The sequence below is a fragment of the Rhineura floridana genome, chromosome 6, assembly GCF_030035675.1.
Source record: "Rhineura floridana isolate rRhiFlo1 chromosome 6, rRhiFlo1.hap2, whole genome shotgun sequence".
Classification (NCBI taxonomy): Eukaryota; Metazoa; Chordata; class Lepidosauria; order Squamata; family Rhineuridae; genus Rhineura; species Rhineura floridana.
The window spans coordinates 8,523,111-8,545,488 of NC_084485.1; the positions used below are offsets into that span (position 1 = coordinate 8,523,111).

General features: G+C 45.7%; 1 protein-coding gene across 2 annotated transcripts in view; it reads right to left on the bottom strand.

Annotated features, from left to right (window-relative positions):
- Nucleotides 1-22,378, bottom strand: part of STMN3 (stathmin 3) — a 39,188-nt gene that overhangs the window by 13,291 nt on the left and 3,519 nt on the right. Inside the window, exons 1-2 of one of the 2 annotated variants that reach the window (XM_061630933.1) lie at nt 18,174-18,244; nt 8,699-8,794 (exon numbers count right to left, since the gene is read on the bottom strand). In XM_061630933.1, the coding sequence (XP_061486917.1) occupies nt 8,699-8,780 (82 nt within the window). In that variant the 5' untranslated portion in view covers nt 8,781-8,794; nt 18,174-18,244. Of the gene's footprint in view, nt 1-8,698; nt 8,795-18,173; nt 18,245-22,378 lie in introns of those variants that run through there. The other variant, XM_061630932.1, reaches the window with a different exon arrangement.

Here is a 22,378-nt window from a genome sequence, read left to right on the forward strand (position 1 = left end):
CGTGAATTTCGCCGCTACATCGCGGCACAGCTCTAATCACCCCTTCGATTTGGACAATCGGGGCGGAGGCCTACTGTGCGAAGTGAGCCTTTCACCACCGCCTACTGCCTCTTCCAGCTCCCTAATGATTTTTCCCGCCGAAAAGGCGGCGGTGGCCATCTTGAGTGGCACTCAAGAGACGTGTTCGATAGAGCCTGCAGTCCAGCGCCATCTACTGGAGCAGCCGGACGACAGCAGATCGGAGGATGAGGGAACGACGGAAGCCCATGGGCGGTATGGCCCCCCCGTCTCTCCACCCCAGCTCTCTCCTCAGCCTATGCCAGCTCCTTTAATAACTCCTTCAATGACGCTGGCACAGTTGTTTTCGCCTCACATAATTCGGCAACTTAAGCAGGAACTATTAGAGGAGGTCCCACCATTTACTGTGATACCCCCCAATACTCCACAATGCCCACAGCCTACAGCAGTAGCTGCCCCCCCACCATGTAAGAGACCACGCCAGGTTGCCAGACAGCTTTCCCCTGACCGAACTTTGGTCGCTATGGGTACGGGGTATTATGAGCGGGACCACCAGGATGCCCTATCAGAAATCGGATCTACAGGGTCCATGGATGATGGAGAATGGACCAATGCCTCAGAAACAGAGGCTCAAAACTCGGTCAGACTATTTTTGGAAGTTCATTTTGAACCATTATTTAAAAAGGTGATTGCTTCCCTGGAGCTGACTGCTCCTTCTGAGGAACAGCCTACCTCCTCCAGGCCAGCTATGGTACTGCCTACTGTTAAGACCGGGCCTAAGGGCATTCCGTGCCCACCTATGCTGTTGGCTAATATTCAACAGGAGTGGGAGCTACCGCTATACCCCAAAAGAGGGACTAACTGGGCTAACAGACTATATACCTTAGAACCCAGTGTTATGGAACAGTTGCGGGCCCCAGATGTGGATGGGCCTATTACTGCGCTCCTGTCACATTCGATCTTGCCACAGGATGGGGATGCTCATCTCAAAGATCCCATACAGCGCAAGTCAGATCTAGCACTTAAGCGGGTACATGAAGTGACGGCTATGTCCATAAAAGCCTCTGTGGCAGCTTCAGTATTCTCCAGGGCATCACTGCTGTGGATTGAGGACCTAGCCCAAAATCAGGAGCTGGAGGTCTCCAAGTTACGAAAGTCCATTTTAAAACTCTCTCGCTGCATGGCCTTCGTAGCAGACGCTACCATGGATTCCTCACAATTTGCAGCCAGGGCTATGGCCACGGCAGTGGTAGCCAGGCGCCTAGTATGGCTTTCACACTGGGATGCGGACAATGCATCCAGATTTAATCTAGCCACGGCTAAATATACAGGTGGGAAATTATTTGGGGAAGACAATCTGGCGGAGGTATTGGTGGACAATAAGGATAAAAAGAAAGTTATGCCCTCACAGGGGAAAGAGGAAAGAAAGCCATTCCGACGCTATACTCCCACTTTCCAGACGCATTCCTTTCGTGGCTCAAGGCCCTTCTTCAGCAACAGACAGAGGGATTTTAGAGGCTCCCGTTTTCCCTGGCAAAACCAGAAGCCTCCACAGAGATTCCACCAGAATAGACAGCAGTCCTACCAGACTAGGCAGCAGCGTCAACCACAACAACGTTTCTGACTCTATACCTATCGGAGGTCGACTCAATTACTTCCTAAACCAATGGCAGACAACAACAAAAGACAAATGGGTCCTGAGCATTATCAAAGACGGGTACAGACTGGAGTTACTTCAGTATCCACCCCCACGTTTCATCTTCTCACACAGACCGACATCACTACAAAAACAAGGAACATTCCTAGCAGAAATAGAGCACCTTCTACAAATCTCAGCTATAGAACCCGTCCCCATGGACGAACGGTTCTCAGGAGTTTACACCCTCTTCTTTTTGGTGGCAAAAAAGGACAATTCATTCAGGGGGGTGCTCGACCTCAGGTTTGTCAACCAGTTCCTGAAACGCAAGACTTTCCGCATGGAAACTATAGCTTCAATCAGAGAGGCACTCCAACCCCAGGACTATTTGGCATCCATAGACCTCAAGGAGGCCTACCTGCACATTCCAATTCACCCCACGCACAGAAGGTTGCTCAGGTTCACATACGACAAGAAACACTTTCAGTACAAAGCCCTGCCATTCGGACTTGCCACGGCACCCAGGATCTTCACCAAGGTGCTGGCAGCAGCACTCTCAGGCCTACGTCTGAAAGGGGTGCACCTCTCCCCTTATCTGGACGACCTACTTCTCAGGTCTCAGTCGTTTACCCAGGCAAACAAAGACTTAAATCTTACACTCAGTTTCCTACAAAACCACGGTTTTTTAGTGAATGTTCAAAAGGGTCACCTCTACCCCACGCAATCACTTATACACCTGGGCACGGTGATAGACACCCTTGCTCAAACTATAACGCTGGCGCCACAACGAATCTGGGCCATCACAGACCTAGCACGCTCCATACGCGACCAAACGAAATCAGACTTGATGCGCCTGGCGAAACTGCTCGGGATGATGGCATCATCTATAGCAGTTACACCATGGGCCAGACTTCATTCACGTCCTCTTCAACATCTTCTGATCAAGTTCCAGACAGACATCGCCTCGAGGCGACACCGTGTGATTGCCTTACAACACAAAGTGCGTCAGTCTCTCACCTGGTGGCATCAGGACTCGAATTTGTCCAGGGGGATCCCGATACAGGACCCACCTCGCAAAATAATTACTTCAGATGCCAGCCTCTGGGGCTGGGGGGCTCATTATATGGATCTCTTTGTACAAGGACGTTGGAGTCCACCAGAGACAGCCAGGCCCATCAACTGGCTGGAACTGAGAGCAGCTCACCTGGCGCTGAAGCATTTATTTCCCAGTCTTCACTACCCCGATGTATTGATCAAAACAGACAACACCTCGACCAGATCATACATAATGAGACAAGGAGGGACCCGATCCAAGCTCCTCAGCGGAGAAGCAATAGCCATGCTGTCCTGGGCAGAGCAGCGCCTTACATCTGTATCGGCGGAATACCTGCAGGGAGCAATGAACGATCGGGCGGATTGGCTCAGCAGATGTCAGATATTCCCAGGGGAATGGGCACTCAACAGAAGCGTCTTCCTGATGGTTCAACAACACTTCGGAAAATTAGAGGTGGACCTCTTTGCCTCGGACACAAACTATCAGATCCCTCGATATTTTGCAAGATTCCACACACGTGGGGCGGAACAGATAGATGCACTGACGGCGAGTTGGCCACAGCTCCTACTGTATGCGTTTCCACCAACTCCTCTCCTCACCAGAGTCCTCAACAAGATCAGGAGGGAAGAGGCGCAGGTGGTCTTAATAGCCCCATACTGGCCGAGAAGACCGTGGTTTGCAGACCTAGTCCAGCTGTCTGTCAAAACCCCCCTTCCACTTCCAAATCGACATGACCTGTTACATCAGGAACCGGTCCTCCACCCAGACCCAGCCTGGCTTCAGCTAGTCGCCTGGAGGTTGAACAGAGCAGGCTGTTAGCATTAAATATTTCACCTGATGCGACAGCAACTACCCTGGCGTCACGTAGGCCATCTACGCTCAGGATATACCAATCCACTTGGGCAGCTTTCCTGCGTTGGTGTACAGCGCATGACACCAATCCTATGACGGCATCCGCACCACATATCCTGCAGTTCCTCCAGGACGGCCTCCACCAGGGTCTACGTCCTAACACCCTCAAATGTCAGCTATCGGCGCTTGCATCCGTTCTATCTTTAGACGAAGGGGTCTCTCCAGCGTCACATTCGCTGCTCAAGAGATTTCTAAGAGGAGCAACCGTTATCAGCCCTCCGGTAGTGCACAGATTTCCTTCATGGCACCTCCATACAGTGTTGACCGCACTACAGAAATCTCCATTCGAACCCCTGCAGATGGTTCCTTTGCGAATACTCACCTTCAAAGTCACGTTCCTCATAGCAATCACGTCAGCACGCAGGATATCAGAGATTCAGGCTCTATCAGTGCAAAAACACCTCTGCATTTTCCATAACAATAGAGTGGTACTGAGGATCGACCCTAGCTTCATACCAAAGGTCAGGTCTCAGTTTCACCTGCAACAGGAGATCGTGCTGCCCACGTTCTGCCCAAATCCTAAACACCCCATGGAAAGGGCATGGCACTCCCTCGATGCGAGGAGGGCGTTGAAGGTATACATCAGTAGGACAGCTCAATTCCGCAGATCGGAATCTCTGCTGGTATCATTCCATCCTCCGACTCTAGGCCACAAGGTGTCAAAATCAACTATAGCTAGATGGCTAAAGGCATGTATTTCCTTAGCCTACAGATCACTCAGTAAACCCGTGCCACAGGGAATCACGGCGCATTCCACTAGAGCGGCAGCCACAACAGCGGCCTTTTCAGCTAATGCCCCGTTGGAGGAGATCTGCAGGGCAGCAACTTGGGCCTCACCTTCGTCGTTTACCCAACACTACAAAATGGACTTATACGCATCTGCGGAGGCCGCATTCGGTCGTAGGGTTCTCCAGCAGGTTCTTCCTCAATAGACCCACCCTATGGCCGAGCTTTGGTACGTCCCACGTGGAGACCTCACTGGCATCCATGAAAGAAGGTACGGTTGGACTTACCGTGAACGGTGTTTCTTCACGGATGCCATGAGGTCTCCACGACCCTCCCTATGAGGGGCTGGGAAATCCATCTGCAATTTGTGTTATCTGCTCTTATTCTGTTGTTATATCTTCTGATTTGTTCTTTCTATGTTACACTGAGGTGAAGTTCCGAGCTGGTCAAGAAAGAGAACTGGCATCACCTCAGTAAGAAGGGGAGGAGCCAAGAAAAAATTATGACAGGTTCCTGTCTCGAGCTGATTGGGGACTATAACCCACGTGGAGACCTCATGGCATCCATGAAGAAACACCGTTCACGGTAAGTCCAACCGTACCTTCTCAATCACTTTTCAGATACCTAAAGGGGTCCTAAATCCACTATCCTGAATCCCCCAAAAGTGACAACAATCATCTGCCTTATAAGGAATTCCATGTACTCAGCCAGACATACTGGCATCCTTTCCAGAAATGTTATGCATATGTACTCAGTGAACTCAAACTAAGAAAAGGTTTACTACAACTTACACAGGAGGGGGAGAGGCTGCTCTTTGTTCTATGAAACAAAAGAACATTAACAAAAATGACAGGCTCTTATGTGAGAAGTAACAGCAATATAAAGGCTGTAGGGCCTAGCCCTTAACAGCCCCAACAGCTTGGGCCCCAAATATCTGAAAGATCACCTTCGTCTCTACAGAATCTCTCAGGTGTTAAGATCAGCAGAAGGCGTCCTGCCACTCTCAGACGTTCGCTGTGTATGTATGTCAGGCCAGGAGAGGGCGTTCCAAGTGACAGTCTCTAAGCCAGTGGTTCTAACACCTTTTTGTGTCACAGACCCCTTTGAGAATGAGAGCTATGGACTCCCACAAATAAATAAATAAATTGCATTCAGATTTATTTTTTTGCTCCCAGGTCACAACCCCCCTGAAGCCCATCCATGGGACCCCACCCCCCAGGTTAAGAACCCCTCCACTCAGCTATGGAATTCCCTCCTCACAGAGGTTCAGTGTATCGCTTCTGTCATGGCAGAAGATGCACCTCTTTACCTGGCCTTTGGCACTGGATGTAGATATATAGATATACAATGTTAAAATTGGTTAAAATGATTTACAATCAAAATAATAGAGTGGGTCCTAAATATATGTATAGTTGTGGCTTGGCCTGGGACCTGATGGTGAAAGGTGGGCAAGAAATCTAATAAATAATAATATTAGTGTTGTGTCATAACTTTTTCTTCGTTGATTCTGGAGCAATTCCATATTCTCTTTCCACATGATGGAATATTTAGGATTGATGCAAGTGCAGATTTCCCCTTATGCATTAAGCCCAGCTCCAACTAGTGGCTTCCTGCACGGCTGATTTTGTTCTGAATGCTGAACTGGAGCTGGTAATGGAACATATACAACCAGTAAAAGGTATCAACAACTAACATGAATGTTGTGCAGCAGCTATGGTTTTGGACTGTGTCATTGATGCCAATCATGATAGATCACAATTTACAGTTTTGGTTAGCAGCACATCAAGGAGTGGCACAGATCCTGCAAGTCTTGCAGGTGTTAGGCATGCCAAACAATGCTGAGGAAGGAAAGAAAGAAGGGAAAGGTGGAGAGGGGAGACTTCAAATGTGCAGTAAGAAGAACACATTGAGGCCCAGTGCATTTCAGGTCCATGGACAACTGACTCCATCTCTTCAAGAAATAGCTTGTATGCTCTCTGATCAATATATTGTTCTTGGTGCATCCTTGACGTCTCCCTCCCTTGGTTCTATCATGAATCAGTGTGCTTGACACTTGAAAATCTTGCAACGTGAGGATAGTAAAATGTCACACTTCTGCAGCATACACAAACTGTAATCCTGGGTTTAGTTAGGTCACTAAATTCCCACCAGCTTTAATGGGATTTAAACAGACAAAGGGTTGAATCATATGTGTATGCACAACACTTGATTACTCAGTGCTTGATGACTTGCAACCAAAAGATATTTTACGAAGTTATCCTATTTATATCCCACCTTTCTTTCTTAAAAGAAAAACTCAAGAAACAAAAGAAATATTTTAAAAAACAAAGCAGGCTTGTGGAAGGAGACTGATTTTCCCTCTCCCTCTCCTTTTGCTACCCTCACAGTCACTGGCTGCTAATGGAATCTGAGCAGGGAGATGTCTGGGCTCCACCACCCCCGCCCCGATTCAGACTCAAGATTCTCAGCATGGTAATTGGCAATGGCTTCGGCTATGTAATAAATAAATAAATAGATTTAATCCACAGGTTGGCACAGAATTGGAACATAGATCTGGTTATACACAGGGTTATAAGTCAGTACAAGGCACGACGGCATGGCTACACGAGCAAAGACATTGTTGTAATATTTCACATGACCCCTGAATCCCCTTGAATAAAGGACGGGGCAGGCAGGATTACTTGCATGGGACTTGGGAGTGGGCAAGCAAGCAGGCACACCTATGAACACGCTTGTTATTGGGTTCAGCTTGTTTGTACCTGAGCAGTTGATGGCACTTCCATGAAGACGGAGGCAGGGATGACTCTGCCAGGTCATCCTCCACCAGCCCCGCCTCCAGTATTCTTACTCAGCTGGGAGCAGGCCAACCACAGGAGGCTTGGCTTGGCAGTAGATCAGCTGCTGAGGGTAGCAAAATCAGAGGGACTGATGGCTTAATCTCCTCATCCGCATCAAACGACACCTTGGGGAGGGGCTGTTGGTGGGCAGATCACGGAGTCCCTCCTCGACATCCTCATCTACAGCTCCCAGGCCACTGGGCCCCTCCCCTGGCTCCCAGACCTCCTCCTCAGATCAGTCCTGCCAAGAGTTCTCCACGGGGCCCAGGACAGGCTGGCTGTCAGTTGCATCAGGCAAGCCCAACGGAACTGGCCTTGCTCTCTCTTCATCTCCTGCAGATTACCTAGCCAACGTCTTCCTTGAAAATATATAATCCATATATGCCCACTCAACCACTTTGCTCTGTGTAACTGGCACTTGTACCTTTTACAAGGGCCACATAATGTTCATTTCATGCCTCACGTGGTTAATAAACTCATCTGCATTAAGAGGTGCTCACATGCTAATCAGTGTTTTAGCATGGCAGCAGCTACTCTCTGGACTCCCTGCCCATTGACACCAGGCAGGCCCCTTCACTGCGCTGTGTTTGATGCCTGCTAAAAACTGTTTTGTTTAGGCAAGACTACCCAGACATGTAAAGTTGACATGTATTTTAATATGTAATTTATTTTATAATATATATATTTTAACTGCTGATTTCATGTGTATTTTGATTTTTTTACGTTAACTTGTTTTTAATCCTGATTTTAACAATATTTTAAATGTATGCTTTATGTAAATTATTGTTAATATCTGATTGCATTGAAAATGCTTATGTATCTGACTCTGGTTTATATATTTTAATGATAATTTCTTTTATAATGAATTTTAAATATAATGTCCATATTATAAAAATGAATTATTCATTTGGATTGTCATATTATGTCTTGAAATGAATAAGCATAACGCCGTTATTGTAATGATTTTTTTTTTTGCTGTCATGTTAGCCAGTTTGAGCACATGTATGTGGGAAAGCACCTCACAAAACTGCGTAGAGGTTTTTACAATTAAGTGGTATACACCTTCCGTTAAATAAATAAAATTAACGCTTTGAGTCTGAGGCAAAGTTTACAGCATTGATCTGTGATGAAACATCCATGTGTGCAACTCACCATCTCATGCTTCAGCCATTAAATGACTGGCATGATTATTATTGTTGTTCTTACTGTTATTATTACAACATCCTGCCCTTCCTCCAGGAGCCCAGACCACAGGAGTCTGCAGCCAAGAATGTTGCAAAGCCGACTGCACCACACATTTAAAGCACTTAACTGCCCTCAAAGAATCTAGGAACTATAGTTTCCCCCAACAGAGTTACAGTTCCAAGTACCCTTAACAAACCCGTTTCCAAAATTCTTTAGGGAAGTCATGTGCTTTAAATGTGTACTGAACATGCTTTAAATGTATGGTGTGGATCTGCTTGGGAAACAGAGCACCAGCATGCTGACTTTGGACTTCTGAAGGTCATCACTTACCTCCATACTGGTAGATGGTATTTGGGTGTGGCTGGGTGTGGAAACAGGAACAGATCAATGAAAGCAGAGACAGTTCCTTCATTTTCTCTTTGTATGCTGGAAAAACAAAATAAAACCCAACAGTGAGCAGAAAGATCTAATGGCAGCCACATGTTATTTTCAGAGGGCACGAGGTGAAACGTTGACCCTCACATGTCTGGGTTTTTCTTTAGAGCTTCTTCCAAAGTCTCTAAGACTAAGGACTTTTGAGTTTTTGACACTGTCACTATAAAGCAAAATTGTAAAGATAGCTTTCATATGTGAGACATGTCATTTGAACACCTCACGTGCATTTTTGAGCAGGCTTTCCCTGTAGCTAGTTGTAGGAAACAAAGTGGCTTGTAAGTAATGAGTGAAACAAGTGGCTTTTCTGTTCGTGTCCATGGGGCATGCAAGGGACATTGCTGGTAGATCGTGCCCCTGGGGATTCATCCCCCAGCTCAGGTAGGCTGTGTTTCTCTTTATTGGCTTTCTTTCTGGCCCTTTCAAACCCCTGTGTCATCTGAGCCAGCACCATCTATTCCACCTCTCTTCCGTTTTCTAATTCCTCACACGTGCATTTTTGAGCAGGCTTTCCCTGTAGCTAGTTGTAGGAAACAAAGTGGCTTGTAAGTAATGAGTGAAACAAGTGGCTTTTCTGTTCGTGTCCATGGGGCATGCAAGGGACATTGCTGGTAGATCGTGCCCCTGGGGATTCATCCCCCAGCTCAGGTAGGCTGTGTTTCTCTTTATTGGCTTTCTTTCTGGCCCTTTCAAACCCCTGTGTCATCTGAGCCAGCACAATCTATTCCACCTCTCTTCCGTTTTCTAATTCCTCACACAAACCTGGTTGCAGTCAAATATACACTATGGAACACAAACATGAAGCAGCTGTGCAGGTCATAGAGAAACGTTTGGCTGATGTAACAGAATTGAGTTTTCTGCTTCATCAATTCAGACCCAGTGATTAGGGCAGCATCATAGCCAGCCAAGTGCCAGGGCTGAGTAATATTTCTTCCTGGGTGGATAGCTTACCAAACTGCTAGGGGACACATGGAGCGGGGCTTCTCTGGTGCTTCTCTCCAGCATGAGGCTGGTGGTCTTTTGTTTACCCTTCCTCATAACACAAAACCAGGAAATGTTAAATGAAAATAAATGGGCACCAGAAGTAGGAGAACAACCAACAAGAGCAGGCCAGTGGACAGACACTTGACTTATGAATTGGCTCTAGGTGACCTGTGCTGAGTGGAAGCCCCTCTCTGTATGGCTGGGTCCTATATCTCTCTGGTAACATCTGTAAATGCACCTCTTTATCTTGGCCTCTGACACCAGTACCAAATGGACCTTCTGGCCCATACAGGCTTCAGGGTCCAACTCAACTAAGCTGACTTAAGCCTCACATGTGAAAAACAACTCAACAGTCTGCCAGTTTACCTGTGTGGCAGGACCAAGTAGTGCTTCTGAAAACTGCATTTGCAGCTTGCGGCAACATATGAATAATGGATGAAAAAAAACCCTAGGCCGAGCAACCCTTCCCCCCACTCCCCAACACAATCTCATTTTGGGTCTTGTTTTTAAAAGACCCTGCCAAATCCTGCATCATCTCAACCGTGTCTTCTTGTCTGTGAGCCCAAAGCTGGGATATCTTTCCCTCTCACCCCCAGCCTGTTCCCAATGTTGACTGACTGATTGATTGATTGGGGTTATTTATATGCCACCTTTCCACAGTGACCTGTGCCCAAAGGGGCTTACAACAAACACTCAAACTAAAAGCAGTGGGGTAGGGGAGAGAAGTCAGTTCACAAAACATAGCAATACATTCAAATCAGACAAAAGTAAACAATTTAGCAAACATAAAATAAATTCAATATTACAAAAGAAATACTTTTATTTATTTATTTATTATTTAATTTGTATCCCGCCCTTCCTCCCAGCAGGAGCCCAGGGCGGCAAACACAGTGCTAAAAACACTTTAAAACATCATAAAAACAGATCTTAAAATACATTAAAACAAAACAGCGTTAAAAACATTTTTAAAAAACAACTTTAAAAAAGGGTTTAAAACATTATTAAAAAAACATATTAAGCAATTCTAACACAGATGCAGACTGGGATAGGTCTCAACCTAAAAGACTTGTTGAAAGAGGAAACAAACTTAAATACATAAGTACAATCCATCTCTTTGGCTTTCAATGTTGCCTTTCGTACTTCCCCCCTCTGTCATATAGCGAAGCCCCCTCCCCCTTCATCAATTAAGATAAAAGTGGGCAGAAGACAAATGCAGCCCAGCTGCTGTCAGCAGCCTAATGAGATGAGGAAAGCAGGATGTGTATATCTGTCACTCCATCTTGGCGCCAGCAATCAGCAGCAATTAGCGGCTTCCAGTCAACACACATCGCAGGCAGGGGAGGAGCAGTTCTCTTGCCTTTGGATATTGAAAAGTCAAAAGGAAGCCACAGGGGAAGAAATTTGGAGGAGCTTTTGCCCTGAACTCATCCCCTTGCAATTAAATGAATCTCTAGCTGAGGCTTCCAGCTGGAGCCATGTTTTGTCACAAAGCAGCTTCGTGAAACTGGTACGCAACGGAGAGAGGCTGTCCTTGCCCAGGACTGTTTCCCCAAAGCCACCTGGTCCGCCCACATTCCCGCTCCTTTCCCTCCTCAAGGCAGGACCAATATCTCTGCAGGCACACTAGTTCCTGCACAAAACCTCTTTGGTCTGCAACGTACATCCCTTCTGAATCTGATAAAAGATCTCAAGAAAGTAGATGAGGGAGCTGTCCTTTCAGCACCACTCCAGGCTCTGCCAGACAAATGACTACTTCACATGTCATTAGTTTCTACCACAGATCGCTGTCATGTCTGTGTAGGAAACCTCATGTTTCTTGCATGAACACTGATATGTGTGTTTATTTTATGGCTTGTACTGTCTGAATTCACTCAGTGGTGTTTTTTCAAATTAACCTTGGCATACATCTAACACAAAGTGGCTTCAATGAATGTTGTATGCCACATTAACAGCATTAACACACATGGCCCAAACAGCAGGAGAGATCCCCTCAATCCACTGAAGCTTCATATAAGAAAACACCCTCCTTCTCCTTAGCCTTGATTTAACACTGGATCTGTTCTCAGTGCTACTGCCACCTCCACGGTTCAAAAGGAAAAGCAGTAAAAAAAAAAGGCTGCAATTCCCAGTGAAATAAGCGAGACTCGCCTCTTACTTGTGAATAAACATACACAGGACTGTGTTGCGTGTGTTTCTGTACTTTTAAAATTTGAAATGCATTCATAAGCCTACCATAATTTATCCATTCACTCAACAATAATTTATTCTCACATTTGCTAACCTCCATAAAAGACATCCGTCTGCCTTTTGACTGCTCTGTGGGTGTTGAGAGAATTTCAGTGTTTAGCCACCTTGTTCAAGATAGTGGTTAATAAACTCATCTGCATTAAGAGATCTTGTGAATGCTGCCTCGGACAAATTACCTTTAAGATTAAGCCTCTAGCATATCATCAAATCCCAGACCCCTCCCAATCACTCAGTAACAACAGTGGCTGCCCTAGGGTTTGGGTTGTCTCTCTTCCATGATGATTGGCTACTCACTCACCGTATTGCCCAAATGGAGTTCCCCGGCAGCAAGTTGCCCTAAAATCTAATTACTCCAGTTAAGTACAATCTTGTGGCAAGATCTGTAGGCCCTTCTTAGTGGTGTTCTTACCTGTGCTTTAGACTGCAATCTTAAGCATGGGGGCTGCCTGGTTGGCACTGACCCATGTAAAAGCTGTAGAAGTTTCTGGAGGATACCAGTCACTTTGATCTATTTCAGTCTGGGTTCAGGCATGGTTTTGGGACTGAGTCCTGGTTGCTCCGATGGATGACCTGTACTGAGAGTGGCACAGCGGAAGCCTAACTCTACTTTTGCTTCTCTGTCTCTCGGGGGCCTTTGATACTATTGACTATAGTATCTTCCTGGACCAGCTCTATGGGATGGGTATTTGGGGCATTGTTTTAACAGTGATTCTGCTCCTGCCTACAGGGTTGTGTGCAGAGAATAGCATAGGGAGACCGTGTTTTGGCTCCATGGTCCTTGTGCTATGGTGTATGGCAGAGTACAGTCTTGTCCCCAATACTGTTTAACATCTATACAAAGTCACTGTGTGTGGCCATTAGGAATTTTGGGCCAAAGTGTCATCAGTATGCTGAAGACACACAACTCTAGTTATAACATCTGAGTCAAGAGAAGCATTCTATGGAATGCAAAGTGTAATACAATAAAATACAAGATAAAAGAAGCAATAAAAATACAATTAAAAATCATACAACATTTAGCACAGCACATTACAGTTGGAGCAACAGGCAGAAAATCATTAATGGTTCTGCCAAGACCATCAGCAATTTTCAAGTGGTCCATGGGGGGGGGGAAGTTTGGGAACCACTGCCCTACATTAAATACTCTACTATTTAATCTAGTTTAGCACCTAACATGAGTATTACTAATCAGTTCAATTAGCAATGAAATGAATGAGGAGTGCATAAGAGCACAAGTGTGGATTGTGCCTGTAGCGTGAATGCACATATGTATCATTCATTTTGTTGATCTCTTACACTCTAATCATTACGGGAACTGTGCCATGATGACCCTGCTCAGCAATCTGGGTATGGATTCTGAGGAGGAGGAGATATATTATTTCTAAACCCTCGTACTGGACTGATCAGAGTGAGGCAAGGATCCACACAGCCCAGCCAAACCACAGCCCAATACAGGGGAACCAATCTAGAGGGTGAATTATACTATCAGACACATACCACAGAGCCAGCAGCCTAGGCCATCTGAGAAGGCAATGGGAGTCTCCCTAAAGAATCGCGCTACCAACTGACCTAGAGGTTGCGGTCACCCAGCTGCACTTCCCAAGGTTCCCAGAGGGCCTGCCAAGAGATTACTAAGTACTGGAAAGGGCAAGTGCAAATGGGAAGGCAGGCCTGGCTTAGACTCCAACTACACTTGCACATGAGAGCTCATTCTTGCTCTGATCAGCATTAGAATAGTAAATTGTCAACCCTGGAGCTGTCCAACGTTCAGTAGCCCATGTCTGGCTAAGCCTACTCAACCATCTCATGGTGACTGTATGTTAATCCAATACATCTTTGCCAGTTTCCTGGGGACTTTGTTTCATCGAGGCCTCTCCCACATTGCTTTGGATGCTATCAGGGCCTAAAGCCCACTGGTGGGTTGGCTGGGACCCTTGCTCCCTTGGCCACCATATTCCCAAATGGTCACCTTTCCCTAAACTACATTGATCTTCACAGTCATCCAATATCAGTCAGCACTTTGCAGAGGGACAAACTGAGGCTAATAGCAATTTGCTCAAAGCCATCCAGGGGAACCTGTATCTGAGCACGCATTTGAATCCAGTTCTCCAAGCTCTGGTCAACACCTTGTCCAAAAAGCCACCTTTGCTCTTGGCTTCCTATTTGGAAATGGGGCCACTGGAATGCTGTGAACAGGCTATGCTTTGCTCCAGGGAGAATATAGGTCAATATATGTGTGGCTCAGCACATAGGAGCCAGGTGGCGACTGTGGTGTGCTGGCTCGTTGAACGCTGTAGTTCTGGCTTCTCCAGGATTTGCAGCATTGCAAGGTCAGCTGTCTAATATCGTATAATCCTGGGGGGGCATACATGATTGCAACAAAGCTCCACTTGAGAAGCACTTATAGATTTATAGATCAGAAAGTCAATAATGCACAATGGCGTAGGTGGGAAGATAAGAACAGGGAAGGAATGTGAACATATGAAGAGTAAGCTCTAAGGGAAAAACACACACATGTTGCTTTGGAGTCCTTGTGCGATTAGGGAATCAAGGTAGAACAAGGTAAGAACTATGCTGCATCTATAATGGGAAATGCCTTAATCATTACTTGAAAAGAGATTTATCAAAGTCATCTCAAGGGGGAACTAGTCAATGTTTCACTTTTCCTTTAGACAGATGGACACAGTAAAGGCCATCAGGAAGCTTCTCTGACCTTCCTATTGATTTTCTCAGTCAACCGCAGAACTTTGCTGCCTCACTAAGAAGCCAATGGAGCAAATCACTGCAAATGGCTAATTGGTGCAACTAGCAAGACAGTCAAAGTAAATAGATGCTGAAGATGCATTGCATGGTCCTTCAGGATACTGAACAAGGGACACACTTATCTTCCAACTGTTTCAGCCCAAAGAGGCCTCTTTCAAATTCCTTCAGGGTCCTAGATGTTGCTCCTGCTGCTGTTCAAATGGCTGAGGCATAATGAAAGCACAGAAAATGGATGGGAATCATTTAGAGGATTCAACTGTAATAAACGGTACTGGATAGACAGGCTCTTCAGGCTTGCTGCCATTCTTGGAACCACTGCTACTGGGAAAGAAGGCCCATCCAAACATTTTACATTTTAACAGCAGCTGCCAAATTCCTTCAGGGGTAGAGCCCTCGACCGCTGCATGGGTTATCTGTGCAAAAGGCCATGTGCTATGTATATGGGACTGCTCTGTAAGCCACAACTTTGATGTTTGGGTGGTATTTAGCTTTCTGAAAATCACAGCTATCACACCATAAAATAAAACAAGTTTCTAGTTCTGAAGACGACACAGAAAACCTAGAAGGTATATGAGCAATGCCTAGTGAAATTTCAAAAACTGGAGGGGATCTGGGGTGGCCTTCCAGTGCTCAGTAACCTGCACGTCCTTTTCTTTCCCCATAGCTTCTGTTCCTTAGTTCCTGCAGCCTATCTGGCTCAATCTCTCATGCCTCCTCATCCTTCCATTTTTTCCAGTTCTTGTCAAGTCTTTCCAAATCCTTTGGAAACTTGGATATAGTAAACAGAACAAATTATACGAAATAACCACACGAGTTCATTCTGTCACAGACAGGTGAGCCTTCTTGGTAGTTCTACTGCTGTCAGAAGTTCGGGGGTTGGTGGCCCAGGAGAGGGCACTCTCTGTGGCAGCCCCCAGTTGTGAAATTCCCTTCCCACAGAGGTGTATCTTGCATCTTCATTGTACAGCTTCCATCAAAGACACACCTCTTCACTTGGCCTTTGACACTTGAGAGAAATTACATTTAGGATCTTCTCCACTGTGATAGTAATTTGCTTTAAACTGTTTTAAATATTGTATTTTATATAGTTGTGACCTGCCCTGGTATCTTCTAGTGAAGGGCAGGTAATAAATTTAATACTATTTTCTATTTGGCTCAGGGAATCTCCATCTTTGCCTATACCAAAAGACCTTTCTGGTATATTAAGAACACATACTGGGGTGCCAAGTTGTTAAAGATTACTTGGTTCACCCCTTTACCATCAAACTTTACATGACCTTGCCAGAGCACCTTTCCCCTTCATCCCACTTTTAAACAACCCATTTAAATTGTCATTCTTTTAGTTCAGGAATTACTATTTGTTTTGCATGGGCTACTGGCTGTTAAAAAAAAAGCATTAGGAGCAAACATTGAAGGCCAGTAAATGAACTGGTACATGAGAGATGAAGATGACTGCAAGGAAAGCTTCTTTTCAAAGTCCAGTGAAAATTGTGCTTCTTCAGAGAAAGGAAATGTCAACAATGAGTACTAGAAGAATGGCTCTGATTTGAAATTTAAGCCAAAGAATATATTGAATTTGTTCAGGGAAAAGATAAATGCATGTGTATTTGTAAACCCACTGATGAAAAAACAAAGCATGAACTCAGAATATGGGGTAAAGATGCTCCAGAACTTCAGTTGAGATAAAAAAGAAGATCCAGACCAGCAAAACGAAAGTGTTTAATATACAGCATAGGCAGGTTCATACTTCTTCCATAGTTTCCTTTTGTGTGAAATTATTATAATAAGCCTGTAATGGTCTATGGCTCTTGTAGCCAATGCCATCCTTGTACTATTTTACCTGTAGAATATTACTGAAGCCCTGTAATACTCTAGTAGGTCATGTGATTAGGGCTGGTACCACAGGGCCCTGGCGAAGGGCCCCTCCCTAGTGTGGGATGGTAGTGCTCCCCTTCTGCAATCTGTGGCAGGATCGACTCCCGACCTGCCGCAGCTCACAGAGAGGGAGCTCCCAGCCCCCCCATGCAGACTGTGCAGGCCCACAATGCCTGTCTGCACTCCCCACTTACCTCTCCCTTGCCATGAATGTTGTGCGCGCTGCACGCACATAATTACCATCAACCAAGATGGCAGTGGAAGCTTCTCTAAGGGGCTGATGCCCCTACCACCATCTTGGAAGGTATGTGTGCGCTCGTAGTGTAGCACGTGTAGTGTAGCGCACGTAGTGTAGCACGCATACATGCCATCGACCAAGATGGTGGAGGGGCATCAGCCTCTTAGGGAAGCCCACACTGCCATCTTGGTTGATGGTAGCCATGCACACACAGGGCGCAGGGCATCCTTCCTAAGGACCAACAGGTAGATGGAGGCGTACACATGGGCATACGCTGCAGGCCCAGGGTAGGCTGGTGCCCAAGGGCTCAGTCATGCCTGGTGCCAGCCCTACATGTGACCATTTTTATCAGCCACAAACTAGTTCAGGTGATTGAGAAACAGAATGACCCTGATTTGTTATTGCCAGCATCATATTGAGAACTGGAAATCTGAAAGATTCCCCTAAGAAGTGTTCTCACAAAAGAAGCTCAGCTTATGTAAAATCAAATCTAGGACTCTCATGGTGCATCTGGAATGTATAGAAACCTTTCCCGCCCTACATTCTACTCTTCATCAGATAGGATAGGCACAGATTCAATCCACTCATAGCATCCATCGCTACTCTCTGATGAAGAGGTGGTACCCATGGACAATGACACATGTCAGGAACTGCCTTATGTCAGTAGGAGTGGTCAAAGGTTGTCCACTCAAAGCAAGGGCCAAGCCTCACTGCAGACAGCATAATATACGTATGAATTTCATACAATAACTGTAGCACATTTCTGATAATGCCTTTGCCTGTCAAGGAGCTTTCAACAAATCCCTGGGGACAAAGAGCAACATGGAAAGGTTGTATGTGCTTTAAAGGCTCATGCATACTAATCAGGGCCTTGAGTTCGTCTGCCCTCCTGCAGAAACACAGAGCTAAACAAAGTCATGGGGGAGGGAAGGTGAAAATATGGATGGGGAGGTGCTTATCAGAAAGAAAATGAAGAGAAATGGCCTAAGCGTTTCAGCCAATGCAACTTGCCCCAAGTGAGCCTGGGTTTAAAGCCCTCTTCTCTTTCATATGCAAGGCAGGGAAATGCAGACTAACATATTGCCTGTCTCTCTTTTAAGCCCAGAGAGCCAGTGTGGCATAGTGGTTAGAGTGTTGAACTATGACCTGGGAGACCAGGGTTCGAATCCCCACACAGCCATGAAGCGCACTGGATGACCTTGGGCCAGTCACTGCCTCTCAGCCTCAGAGGAAGACAATGGTAAACCACCTCGGAATACTGCTTACCACGAAAACCCTATTCATAGAGTCGCTATAAGTCGGGATCGACTTGAAGGCAGTCCATTTCCATCTTTTCATGGTCCTGAAATAGTGACAAAGGAGACAAAAGCCAATTTAGTGTGTGTTGTGGGGGCAGGGGAGTATGGGGATGGGAAGCAGGTGACAAAGGTTTTTTTGACCATAGCGACAGCTATGAATAAAATTATTCTTTTTAACAGGAGCCGATAAACATAGACAGCCACTGACCAAATCGTAGTTTGCCAAGATGCACAAGGGAGTACTTGTCAATCTGGCGAGCTGTATATAAAGTCTTGTCAAGAAATAGGAATTTTACATGTGCTCCTTGGCAAATGGCAGTCCGTGGTACTCCTCACCACCTAGCAGAATGTTACAGATGATCATCTTCACTAAGTGGTTACTGATGCATCAAGGTAAGTTGGAAAATGGAAATGGACTGCCTTCAAGTTGATCCCAACTTATGGCAACCCAATGAATAGGGTTTTCATGGTAAGCGGTATTCAGAAGGGGTTTACCATTGCCTTCCTGCGAGGCTGAGAGGCAGTGATTGGCCCAAGGCCACCCAGTGAACTTCATGGCTGTGTGGGGATTCGAAGAACCCTGGTCTCCCAGGTTGTAGTCCAGCACCTTAACCACTACACCACACTGTCTCTCCAAGGTAAGTTACCACTTTGAAAAACATCTGTAGTCACCTAACAAAAAGTGTTGTGGTGAAGAAATCAGGTTTTAGAAAGCAGTGTGGACACAACTGAAGAATTCCATTCTGTACATAGTTAACTATAATAATAGAAGTAGCATCCAGATTGTGTTGTCTTTGTACACTACAGTTAGTTAAAATTGAGAACACTGTCAGCTGTATGTATCTTTGTGTATGTGTGATCCCCTAAGAAGAAGGCAAAGCCTCCTGCTATTTTGAATCCTCTCTGATATGAAGCTAATGACTACAGAAACACCCTGTAGTTCCCATGTCTAGAAGATGAGTTTTCCCAGAGATACCCCTATAGATGTAGAATATAACTACTGGATGAGTGGCAGGATAGCTGAATGGCAGAGTGTGCTCAAGCAAGTGGTTGCCAGACAACTCTAGGCACTCTCAGATGAAACCGATTTTCTAGATCAATTTCTAGATTCTAGATCCATTTTCTAGATTCTAGGGCCTGGTTTTGGGTCTGAAATTGCTTTGGTCATACTGTGGGATAACCTTTGCCAGGAAGGTGAGAGTCTGTTGATTCTCCTGGACCACTTGTTGGCTTTCAGTACCATCAAAAATCAAATCCTGCTGGAGCAGCTATACACTTTTGAGATGAGTGGTACCAGCCTTCACCGGATTCACTCAAACCAGGACAGCTGCTTCCAGAATAAAATCACAGCCAGTCAATCAGAGCAGGAACATGTGCATTCTATTGGTAACTTGAATCCTGCAGAATAATTCCATGCAACATAGACAAGTCTCTGGCTGTGACAAACAACTGGTTGAACCAAAGAGTTCATAAAACACTCCCCTTAAAGCTTGGAAAGTAATTCTTCATTACTACAGGGGAATGTGCTATTCTTAAAAGGATACCACTTATGGCTTATCTATAGATTTGGCCAATGTTTGTTAATGCAAAATATGTCAAATTTTGAACATTTCTGTGTGTGAATAAGCAGATTCAGAAGGCCCTTTGCTTTTGGGGCCAACAGAGAAGGCAGGGTCTGATCTGGCAATACAAAGAACTGTGTACTTGTGGTGGAAAAGATATTGGACATCTAAAGCAAGTAACCTCTTCTTTCACCTGCCTTTTGACCAATAATCAACAAGCAGGTGCCTAGGGAGGGGAAGAGGCTGATGAAAACAGAGTTTGGGAGAGTGAATGGATGGCTAACACCTGCCACCTAGGTGGCCTCGATCCTCAGAGCCATCCATCCAAATGGTAACACTATAACCTTTGCAATGCTGTGTAAATTATCACTAATCTGATGTTGTAAAAGGCCCCTGTACCTATTTAAGCTCTAACCAAATTATCCCTCATACTTTTTGCATCTTGTTGCCATCCAACTCCCATCTTACATTTTCTCTGTTATGCCCTTAGGGGAAGGGCTGTGGCTCACTGGTACGCCATACACTTTGCATGCAAGAAATTCCACACACAATTGTTGGAATCTCCAGGAAGGGTTAGGAGACACACACACATACCCTGTCTGAAATCCTGGAGAGCCAGTCAGTGTAGGCCAGCCTTTCCCAACTAGTGGGCCACCAGATGTTGTTGGACCACAACTCCCATCAGCCTCAGCCAGCATTGCCAATGGTCAGGAAAGATGGGAATTGCAGTCGAACAACATCTGGTGGCCCACTAGTTGGGAAAGGCTGGTTTATTACATCATAGAGCAGCTGAGCCTTGAGAAAGGTTTGCATTTTTTGCCACTCTTCACGTTCTTTTGGGCTGTGACAGCTCTTTAACCATAAAAAAAGGAGGAGGTCCAAGTTCACATTAGCAATCAAGGTTTGTGACCTTTAACCATCGGTAATAAACCATAGTTAAGTTAGGTTTACACATAACGCTAAGCCATGGTTTAATAAACCATTGTTTAATAAACCGCAGTTAGCCTTGCATGTGAACCAGGCCACTGGCTGCTCCTGCTTCTTTGTTACCTCCAGCAATCGCGGCAAACGTCCCACAAAATCGCGAGGGGCTGCAATGCACCTACCAGGCTCAGCCTCATCTTAACATGCACACTGTCTCCAACACTAGGGATGCAGAGGCCTTCCCACCCCCATTCTTCCCTTCTTGTTTTGCAGGTAGAGATATTGTCGGCTGCCAGCCTGCACCAGCTCAACAGGGCTAATTCCAGGGCAAAAAGTAAGTTGTTGCACATCTCCCAAAGGCTCTGGAGTCCAGTTCAAACCTCAAGATTCCAATCAGGTCATTTGGGGAGCATTTGAAGGATATCATGGAGAGCCTGTTGCATTGGTGGCATAGGTGGCCTAGACCTCTATCTGCGTAACAATGAGATGGGAAACGCTGGTGTAGGCAATACTGAGATGGATGGGCCAATGCTCTGACTCAGTATAAGGCCGCTTCCTATCTTCCTTGCACTGCTATGTTTCCCTTCATGCATCTGACAAAGCCAATGCCATGATTAACACATGTGTTAGACTTTAAGGTGCCACAGGACTCTTCGTTGTTTTCCATCCAATGAGTATCTTCCACTAATTTCCTTCAGTCCCCTCTACTGATATGCCATGCCCACAACAACCAGATACAGGCGGGGCCCGCTTATACGGCAGGTTCCGTTCCGGACTGCCGCCGTAAAGCGGAAATCGCCGTAAAGCAGAACCCATTGAGTATAATGGGGCGCATCACGCCAAAATGATGCCAAAATGCCCCAAAAGCGGCTTTAAAATGGGGAATTTCCCCTAATTGAAAGCCACCGCATTAGCAGAACGCCAGAATGCAAAGCGCGGGTAAGCGGGGCCCTACTGTACAGTAAGATCCCAGGCACACACTTGCCGATTAAAATAAATAAATGGGTTCTTTGTGATGCAGACACAGAGACGGGAAGAAAACCTGCTACTGCAGCATTAGCATCAGTATCAACTGCCAGTACTAAATGCAGCCCTTTAAATTCAAATGGGGAGCCGGAAAGTGGAACCTACTGATCAATGTTTTAATTTAAAAGTGGAGGCCTGGTATGCTGTGTCCGCTATGGCTCCCCCTATCCTCTCCTAATGTCTGGATATAACCGAAAAATATTATATATACACATTAGTACACCAATTGCTTACTATTTTGCTTATCAACTGCTTAAACCAGAGGTAGCCAAGGGGTGCCCTCCAGATGTTGCTGGGCTACAACTCCCACTATCCCTGACTACTGGCTATGCTGTCTGGGCCTGATGAAGTCCAGCAACATCTAGAGGGCATCACAATGGCTACCTCTGGTTTAAACATATTAAGAAAACCATGCGTGAAGTTTTGGGGGAGAAGATGGAGCCCAATCTAACTGTTCCCTTTTCCTTCCTTCTCACCCTTCCCAACAGCAGTCTTTCATTCTACACCTAGCATTGGCTCTGATTTGATGGACTGCCTTCAAGTCGATCCCAACTTATGGCTTCCCTATGAATAGGGTTTTCATGGTAAGCGGTATTCAGAGGGGGGTTCCCATTGCCTCCCTCTGAGGCTAGTCCTCCCCAGCTGGCTAGGCCTGCTCAGC